This window comes from Rhinopithecus bieti, unplaced genomic scaffold, assembly GCF_001698545.2.
Source record: "Rhinopithecus bieti isolate Rb0 unplaced genomic scaffold, ASM169854v2 scaffold_1063, whole genome shotgun sequence".
In the NCBI taxonomy this organism is placed as follows: Eukaryota; Metazoa; Chordata; class Mammalia; order Primates; family Cercopithecidae; genus Rhinopithecus; species Rhinopithecus bieti.
The window spans coordinates 315530-325810 of record NW_016803245.1 but is presented as its reverse complement, the minus strand read 5'-3'; the positions used below and the strand labels follow the sequence as shown (position 1 = coordinate 325810).

General features: G+C 36.4%; 1 protein-coding gene across 6 annotated transcripts in view; it reads left to right on the top strand.

Annotated features, from left to right (window-relative positions):
• ZC2HC1B (zinc finger C2HC-type containing 1B) overlaps positions 1 to 10281 on the top strand; it is a 97062-nt gene that overhangs the window by 16149 nt on the left and 70632 nt on the right. For all 6 annotated transcript variants that reach the window (XR_001885352.1, XR_001885355.1, XM_017870972.1 and 3 more), the window contains exons 2-4: positions 3891 to 3952; positions 5930 to 6049; positions 6575 to 6713. Coding sequence is in view for 4 of the 6 variants with exons in the window: in XM_017870972.1 (XP_017726461.1) it covers positions 3891 to 3952; positions 5930 to 6049; positions 6575 to 6713 (321 nt within the window). In the remaining 2 variants the exon portion in view is untranslated. The remainder of the gene's footprint in view (positions 1 to 3890; positions 3953 to 5929; positions 6050 to 6574; positions 6714 to 10281) is intronic.

The following is a 10281-nucleotide window of genomic DNA, read 5'->3' as shown; positions in this document are numbered from 1 at the left end:
GGGTTCTTTTTTATTTTTTAGAAGGCACTCATTTGTTCTGATTTTTAAAAGAGCAATGCATAATTCTCATTAAAAGTTTGGAAATACAGAAAACTAAAAGTAATATTCATCTTTATTCATACCCAAAGTAATTACTCTGTGTGTTCCCTTCCAGTCTTTATTAGTAAATATATGAATAAAATGTTTCATTAATATTTTCCATGTTATTCTCCCACAAATTCCTTTAAATTAATATAAAATGGTTCAGCAATTTTGGCAACCTATTTCTGTCAGAAGCCAAGTTGTATAATTTTGGCTTTGCAGGTCATATGGCCTTCATTAAAAGTATTAAAATCTGCTCTTGGAGCAGGAAAGCAGCAATAAATACTACGTATACAAATGAGCATGGCTGTGTTCCCATAAAACTTTATTTACAAAAAAGAAAAGGCTCAGATTTGGTCCACTGGCTACAGTTTGCTGACCCCTAGATATTATTTTTAAACTTTTAATTTTGACATAATTATAGTTTTACAAAATGTTACAAAACAACACAGAGAGATGCTGGATGCCATTTACCCAGTTTTCCCCAAGTTATATCTTAAATAACTATAGTACAATATCAAAACCAGGAAACTGACATTAGTACAAGGTGTGTTCACAGTCTGCACAATTTGATAACATGCAAAACCACCTCACAATGAAGATACAGAACTATTCCATTATACAGAGATCTCCCTCATTCTAACCTCATAGAGTCACAATCACCTTCCACCCCACTGCCAATCATCTTTATCCTTTTACAGTCTCTAATCTGTGTCCTGTTTCTCTAATTTTGTCATTTTTTAATAAGTTGTGTAGGTGAAATCACATAGTATGTAACCTTTGAAGATGGGCTCGTTTCACCCAATATTGAAATCCATCCAGGTTGTTGCATGTATCAGTGGTGTTCTTTTTCGGCAGGGCACGGTGGCTTACACCTGCAATCCCAATACTTTGGGAGGCCAAGGTGGGAGGACTGCTGGAACCCAAGAGTTCGAGACCAGTCTGAGCAATATAGTGAGACCCCATCTCTACAAAAAATAAAAAAAGCTAGCTGGGTGTGGTGGCACATGCCTGTTGTCCCAGCCACTCAAGAAGCTGAGGTGGGAGGATTGCTTGAGTCCAGAAGGTAGAGGCTGTAATGAGCCGTGATTGTCCCACTGTACCCTAGCCTGGGCAAAAGACTGAGGCCCTGTCTCAAAAAAAAAAAGGCATTTTTATTGCTGAGCAGTATTCCAGGCTCACCATTCACCTATTGAAAGGCATTTTGGGAGTTTCAAAAGGTTCTGTTAATGTTCTAGCAATCACCTATTCCCTGTGAATCAATATACAAAACAAACACTGCAGACCTCATTGATCTCCATGTTTGATTCAGCTGGCTAGCTAGGTGTTCCCTTCCTTCCTTATACTCAAGCTTCTGAGTTGAATGTGGTTCAGAATGTGGTGGTCCATCTGTATCCAAGTATTGAATTGAATCATATCATTTGTATCTGTCAGTATTTTAAACTCATTGAACTCACTGATTTCAACCAAAGGTCATTGATCCTCTAGGGACTTCTAGTTGCTTTGCAGGTGAGTACTAACATCTCTCTAGTTGTGGTGATGGTTGAATTAATAGTCTTAATACTTGGAAAGAGACTCAAATTCAAGACCCAGTATTACCACTTACTACCTGCAGTCTTAGAGAAGTTACTTACTTGAGCCTCCGTTTGCTCATTTGTAAAATAGTACTAACCCTGTCTCATAGGGTCACTGTGAGGATCACATGAGATAACATAGGAAAACACCACACAAATGTTACTGTAATATTCATAAAAATAGATTATCCTTCACTAGTGTTTTAGAAAGAGCAATAGTTTTATAATCCAGATGAGTAGTTTCAGGTTGTGGTATCCTTGCTTAAAAATATGTATACATATTTTATATACATTTATATATATTTAGATGAAGTTTTACAAACTGCACCAAAAGAACAGGGAGGGCAAGAGGTATTTCTGTGTGCTGTGATGGATGACCTGTGTTAAAAATACAATACCAATTAGCAGATGTGAGAAGAAATCATTTAAATCAACAATGTCTCTAGCAGGCTACCCATCTGCTTCCTGTTAACTAGGGCTTCCTTTTTCAAACTGTCTTCCTTGGTTTCCATGACCCTGTTCTCTCCTGTTTCTCCTCCTGGCTTATCATCATCATTTTCTTGGCCCTAAATATAAGTTTCCCTAAGGATCATCTCTGCACTTCTCTTTCCATGACTTCTTCCCTGGCAATATCATGCCTTTACTTCATTTCTCAAAGCCTACATCTGTGTCTCTAACCCTGACCTCCCTCATTTCCATCCTGCTGGCCAGACAACTCTATTTCAACTCAGTGTTTCCAAAGCTGAGGTCATTTTCCTTCCTAAGATGGCCCTTCTTTTCAAGTTTCCTGTTTCTATCCCACACCCCAGCATCTTCTCAGTCCTTCTGCCTCTAAACGTAGAACGATCCTCAAGCATTCTTCTCTCTTTGCCACCTCCTACCCCCCACAAATCTAATCATGCTGTTGACTCTGATACAGAATCATTCATCTCCTCTTTCTTTTCCATTTCAGGCCTCCAGCTTCAGCTTTTTTGTGTGTATGTGGGGGAGTCAGGGTCTTGCTCTGTCTCCTAGGCTGGAGTGCAGTGTTATGATCATGGCTGACTGCAATCTCTGCCTCCTGGGCTCAAGTGATCCTCACCTCAGCCTCCTGAGTAGCTGGGACCACAGGTGTGAGCCACCAAGCCCCACTAATTTTTTATTTTGTGTAGAGACACAATCTCCCTATGTTGCCCAAGCTGGTCTCGAATCCCTAGGCTCAAGCAATCCTCCTGCTTCAGCCTCCCATAGTGTTGGGATTACAGGCATGAGCCACCACACCTGACCCACCTGCAGCTTTTTCACTAAACTCTGCTTTACTCCCACTGTACTCGCAATCCATTTGCCCTTCCTTGCCTTTCTCACATCAGTCTTCCACAGTTCTGTTTAGGTTCTTCCAACTTAATAATGTCCCTTGTTGCTTTCCTTGCATGTAGAGTAAAGCCCAGATGATTGGTCTAATATAAAGTTTATGCTCAGACCTCAAACTGCTGTCTTTATTAACCTAAGATATCATAGCTTTGATCAAAGTGCTTTTGAAATCTTTACACATTCGACTCCTGATGAACCAAAAGGAAAAAATACAAAAAACCCTTTTCCAGAATTTCATAGTATTTTGTTTTTCTCATGATACTTTTCTAATGTCATTCATTTATCTGCACACTTTTTTCTACACTGGTCCCATGTATGATTTCTCCCAATATTTCTACAGAATTGCATATAGCCAATATCTATTTATCGAATGAATGACTGTTTCTATGTTATAAATTCAATTCTTGCTTGGCCCATGCATTCAATCAATAATTATTGAGTACCTTACTATGGTTCAAGTACTTGGAGGCATTGGGCATAAAATAGGCACATTCTCAGCCTTCATAGAACTTACCTTCCAGTAGGAATCCCAAAGATGTTACCACTGGATTATTTATGACTGACCTTATACTAAGGTATTTTTTGCTTATGTCTCAAGCAAAGTTATCAGGCACTTCATTTAAGAATATATTAAATATTAAATCAAATAATTATACTCTGGTTGCCTGAAGATATGGAATTTACTTGTTTAGTGATATGAGTTTATATCAGGAAAGGAAAACACAGGTGAGTTTACACAGGGTCTTCCCAAGGGGAAGAAGCAGTTGGTGGGGAGGGAAAAGAGAGTGAGGATATCAAGCTATTGAGGTCACCTCCAGTCAGTCATTTCTTCTTGGCCAGGCAATTCCATGAAACTAACATAATGTGCTCTTGAATTTTACACAGATGGCAATCAGGAGTTATTTCCCTGTGAAGTCTGTGGAAGACGCTTTGCAGCAGATGTTCTGGTAAACATAAAGACGTTTTGTAGATGTGTTTCATTGGACTTAAATGAACTGTCAAGTCAATGAGGAGGCGGCAGTGCAAAGATTAAAGACAGATGTGGAGGGGAAGCAAGGGAAGAGAAGTACATAACCTATGGCTGGTGGGCCCAGAGAACACTGAGGCAGACTGATGCTGCCTCACTCAAAAGCGACCCTGTTGAACATGGTCCTCCTGAAATGATGCCAGATGGAAGTCTCTTGGCATCATCAATGATCCCTCAAGAGGTTTTGGCTCTTCCGCCTTTTCTTTAAGCATCAAAAATTCAAATTTCAAGGCCAAAGCACCAGGGAAATTAGCTAGTCAAGAGGAATGAGCATTGAATTTTAGACATCTGGAAACTTGGCTTTTAGCCGCAAATTTGTCACTAATCCTGACAAGTCCTTTAACCTTCCTGTTTTCTGCTTTGCCACGTATACAGAAGCTTCCAATTTCAGGGTTTTTATACCATTTGAACAAAATGATACGTGGATGTAAGGCCTGTTCCCAGATCTAATTGTTGTCCAGATTCAAGCTAATGACATGTCAAGTCCCCTGATAGATGACTATAAAGTTGAATAAAAGCTTGATTTATTTCAAAATTAGGGAATCAAATAGATGACATGCCCCAATATTATAAAGGGGTTCCCAAGAAAGATGATTTTTTTCAAAAAGAAAATCTAAGATGATAATACAGCTGTAAGTTGGGACATTTTAGATAAAGGAGACTTATCTGGAACTTAAAGGATGTGAACTGTAAGCCTGACTATGTTTGGGACAAAAGACTATTATAAAATTAGGTTGTAGGTTTTATTTTCTGGGGAATTTAAAAAATGAAACATCTTTTTTTTTTTTTTTTTTTTTTGAGACAGAGTCTGGCTCTATCGCTGGGGCTGGAGTGCAGTGGCCGGATCTCAGCTCACTGCAAGCTCCGCCTCCCGGGTTCCCGCCATTCTCCTGCCTCAGCCTCCGGAGTAGCTGGGACTACAGGCGCCCGCCACCTCGCCCGGCTAGATTTTGTATTTTTTTTAGTAGAGACGGGGTTTCACCGTGTTAGCCAGGATGGTCTCGATCTCCTGACCTCGTGATCCGCCCGTCTCGGCCTCCCAAAGTGCTGGGATTACAGGCTTGAGCCACCGCGCCCGGCCGAAACAGCTGTCTTTTAGTTAACTGTGGTTAGAGCTTCCTGAAACTAGAGGGAGAGCTTGCGGAGCTGGTTGTGGCCCTGTAGCCCACCAATGTGTGTCACTGCCTTTGCCAGCCTGGAGCCGCACCCCCCCAAGAATCAGTTTGAGACCTGGGAGGTTCCATTTTCAGAGGAAACTCTAAATGTCAAGTACATCTTGGATACTTTTGAGTTTCATTTCCTAAGCCTATTTCTAAGCTATGGAGGGCATTGATCAAATGATTTGATCTTTCTCTCTCCTTTAGCTTAAAATGCATGGCTTGTTCTTAGGCAGCGCAGTGATTTTTATAGAGCTTGTATTTTGTGGGGTCTTACAAAGCTACTGTATCAGTGACAACTATTACGTGTCACAAATCCACCAAGGGAGAGGGCAAAGGTCCCATAGTGGTACAGGAGCGTACTTTATACAGGTGGTACAGGCAAAGCTCTGCGTGTTAGCTCCTCAGTTTTTGTATCAGAAATGTTGAATACTTGAAGGATTACTGGTTGGAGTAAAATGTATACTGCCCACATTTGAGTTAAATATGTAAACCCAAATTTGAAGTAAGTCTTTGAGCTATAAAGGCATTTTATTGTCTTTGCTCAAACACAATATCCAGTTATATGTAACATGGATGAGAAGAGCCAGATGGATTCGCTCTGCTGTGATCTGTTAGAGAATGAACTAGGCTCTGAGGAGCAAACATCGTCCCTGGAGTAGGGGCTGTCTAGGAATGCCTAGGCATTAAAAACTGATTGTGCACTTTAGAAATTCCAATCCCTACCCTTCATTTTCTAGGAAAGGCATGGAGCAATATGTAAAAAACTCTTCAACAGAAAGCGTAAACCTTTCAATTCTTTGAAGCAAAGATTACAGGGCACCGACATTCCTACTGTGAAGAAGACTCCGCAATCCAAGGTACTCCTGATATCTTCTTTATTGTTTGTTATTACATTCTGTGGGACTGTAAGGCCTATTTCTGGGATTTCTGGTTTCATTTTTGCTTGATAATGCAGTAATGTAACTGTAATCCACCTTTATTGTTTTCTTTATAATCTTGCTCACTTAGATTTCCAAATATACTTCAGATATTTTCCAGATATAGCAAAAAATAATCTTGTTTATGTTTTCGTTAGAGTGGCTTTAAATCTAGCAATTAACTTGAGAAGAAAGTAACTTTTAATCTTATATTTGTCTTTCTTTAAAGTTTTATAGTTTCTTTATTTTCTGATTTTCTTTTGTGTTTTCCCTCACTATTGTGGCCTGCAAATTATATTACTATATTTTCCAAACCTCTTTAAGGAGTACTTTTGAAAAAGAAACTCTTCTTTTCTCCAATTTTCACAGTTCTGTTTCCTGTGAATTCAAATTCCAGCTTTAAACAAAATTGTAATGGAGAGGTATATAGTCTAGGGTATTGTTTGTTGGTTTTATTTTTTACAGTCTCCACCTGTGAGGAAGTCTAACTGGAGACAACAACATGAAGACTTTATTAACACAATCCGATCAGCAAAGCAGTGTACGCTAGCCATTAAAGAAGGCCGACCCCTCCCACCTCCACCCCCTCCATCCTTGAACCCAGGTGTGTGGACATTTTGGGTTGCTTTTGAGGCTATGCTTGACTTTTGACCAAATCATCATGCCCTCTATGCACTCTGAAATTGACAATAACAATTACATAGAAGTAATTTTATTAATTATGTAAAAGTAAACTTATCCTATTTTTTTCAGTTCTGCATAAAGATTCTGTCTCAACACGGGAACACCAGTGTAGCTAATGCTGTAGTATTACATAACTCCAAGGGACACCAGACACCTCTTAGCTGATAGGCATGGAGCTATGCAGAGCAAGCTAATCAACTCTGCAACAGCTCCGTCGTGTCAGATACCCACAGCTCTTTTTCTTTTCCCGGGTAAAATTCCCAAAACATGAAATTTAGCATTTTAACCATTTGAAGCTGTACAATTTAGTGGTCCACAGCTTTTTTTTTTTTTTTTACTGGAAACATTTTATTTGAAAATTTAAAAATCTGTAGAAAAGAGGAAGGAATAGTACACATGCCCTCCACTGAAATTTGGCAATTGTTGATGTTGTTGTCATAATTTCTCCCTTTCTCTTTTTTATCTTTGGCAGAACCATTTAAAAGTAACTTCCAAGCATCATCAATACTTTATCTTTAGCTATTTTAGTGTGTATCTCTTAAGTTCATTTTCCTGCATAATCTCAATACTATTATCACACTTGATATGTATTAATATGTTTTCCCAATTACTTTAAGAATGTTTTTTAAAGCTTTCTTCTCACCCATATTCAGCCACAATCCAGGATCCAATCACAGTTTACATATTACCTTTTGTTATCTCTTCAGTCTTTATTAAATCTTGAACAACATCCCTACCAGGCTATTTATCCTTTACAATGTCTCATGTTCTGTATTTCTCCACTTATTTAGTCACGTTGGTAAACTTTTTCTTCTATCTCATCTTTCTGTAAACTGGAAGTTAGGGCTAGAATCTCAATAAGATTAACATAAATATTAATATAAGATTATTAATATATCAATATTAATCTTATCAGATACAATATATGATTTGCAAATATTGTCTCCAATTCTGTGGACTGTTTTTTTTCTCTCTCTTGATAATGGCCTTTAATACACAAAAGTTTTTTGTTTTGATGATGTCCAATGTATCTGTTTTTTCTTTTGTTGCCTGTGATTTTGATGTCATATCCAGAAATTAATCACCAAATCTACATCATGAAGCTTGCCCATGCTTTCTTCTTTTAGTTTTAGCTCTTATGTTTAGATTTTAAAATTTATTTTAAGTCTATTTTGTGTGTAATACAAGTTTCCAACATCATTTTTTGCATGTGGATGTCCAGTTATCTCAGTACCATTTGTTAAAAAGACTTTTCTTCCCCATTGAATAATCTTGGCACCATTATCAAAAGTCACTCGATCATATGTTTGAGGATTTATTTCTGGGCTTTCTGTTCTATTCCATTGGTCTATATGTCTGTCTTTATGCCAGTACCAAAATGTTTTGATTACTGTAGCATTCTAATAATTTTGACATCAGGAAGTTTGAGTTCTGCAAAATACACTCAAGACTGTTTTTGCTATTTAAGGTCCTTTGAGATTCCATATGAATTTTAGGATTTTTGTTCTGTTTCTGTAAAATATTATAATGAAATTTTGTTAGGGATTGAATTGAATATATAGAATGTTTTGGGTAGTATTGTCATCTTAATAATATTAAGTTTTCCAATCCATGAACATAGGATGTCTTTCTATTATTTACATCTTCTTTAATTTCTTTTAGCAAAATATTGTAGTTTTCAATGGACAAGTCTTTCACCTCATTGGTTAAATTTATTTCCAAGTATTTTATTCATTTTGACATTATTATAAATGGAATTTTTAACTTTCTTTTCAGATTGTTCATTTTTAGTGTATGAAAATGTAATGGATCATTGTATGTTGACTTTGTATCCTGTAACTTGTGGTGAATTCATTTATAATATTATTTATGATAGTGTTTTTGTGGGATCTATAGGATTTTCTACAATAAGATTATGTCACCTGAAACAGAGATAATTTTGTCCCAATTGATACGTCTTTTATTTCTTTTTTGAACCTAAATCCTCTGGCTAGAACTTTTAGTACTATTTTGAATAGGAGTTGCAAAAGTAGACATCCTTGTCTTGTGTTTTCCATTGAGGATAATATCAGTTATGGGTTATGACTTACTTTTTAAAGCATAAATAATAGAATATAATGGGTATTATAACATGGAAGTGAAATGTATGAAAACAATAGCACAACGTTGAGTGAGGAAAATGGACATATATTGTAAGGTTCTTACATTATACATGAATAGGTATAGTGTCATTTAAAGGTAGACTATCGTATGGTAAAGATACCTATTGTAAGCTCTAGAGTAACCACTAAAAAATACTGCAATTTAACTAATAAGACAATTCATGGAGTAGAGATAAAATTGTAAAAAAATTCAATCAAAGGGGGAAAAAGGCACAAAGAGCAGGTGGGATAAAGACAAATAACAAGATGATAGACTTAAATGTAACCATATGCATAATTGCATATTAATGGCCTACACACTCGGGATAAAAGACAGAAATTGTCAAACGGAATAGTAAAGCAAGACCCAACTATAAGTTTTCCATAAGAAAAATACATTGATATAAAGACACAAGTAAGTTAAGAGCATGGGAAAAGATATACATGCAGACAATAATCATAAAGCTGGAATGACTGTATTAATATAGCACAAAGTTAACTGCAGGGCAAGTATTAACAGATGATGATTCAAAAGATAAATACGTCAAGAAGACCTTTCAGTTTTAAATATTTATATGCCTAGTAACAGCTTCTAAGAATGTGAAACAAAAACTGACAAAACTGGAAGGAGAAGTAGACAGATTCACAATTATATTTGGAGATTTTATCACTCCTCTCTTAGTAATTGATAGAATACACAACAGGAAAATCAGTAAAGATATAGAAGAGTTGAGCAACAGTAACCAATTTGACCTAATTGACATTTATACTTATCCTATGACACATAGCCACAGCAGAAGACACAGTGTTTTCAAGTATACATAGAACAGTCACCCAAGAGAGACCATATACAGGACCACAAAATAGGTCTCAAATTTAGAATTGACATCATACATAATATATTCCTGGATCAGAATGGAATTAAATTAGAAATGTATGACAAAATATATCTTGACTATTTGGAAATCAACAAGTCATTCCTAAACCTATGGATCTAAGAAGAAATCACAAGATAAATTAGAAAATATTTTTAACTGAATGATAATGAAAACATCTAACTTTGTGGGATGCAGCTTAATTAATTCTTAGAAGGAATTTTATAGCTTTAAATGTTTGTAATAGAAAAGAGAAAAGGTTTACTTCAATTATCTTAAACTTTCTCTTTAAAAGATTAGGAAAAGAACAAATGAGACCTAAATTAAGTCAAAAAAAAAAATGACATCATTCATTAAATTAACAAAATATTTTTAAAAGCATATGATCATCTCAACAGAGAAAAAGCCTTCCACAAAGTGTAACTCCTTACACATTAAAAACAATACAAAAAAAAAAAAAAAAAAAAAAAAA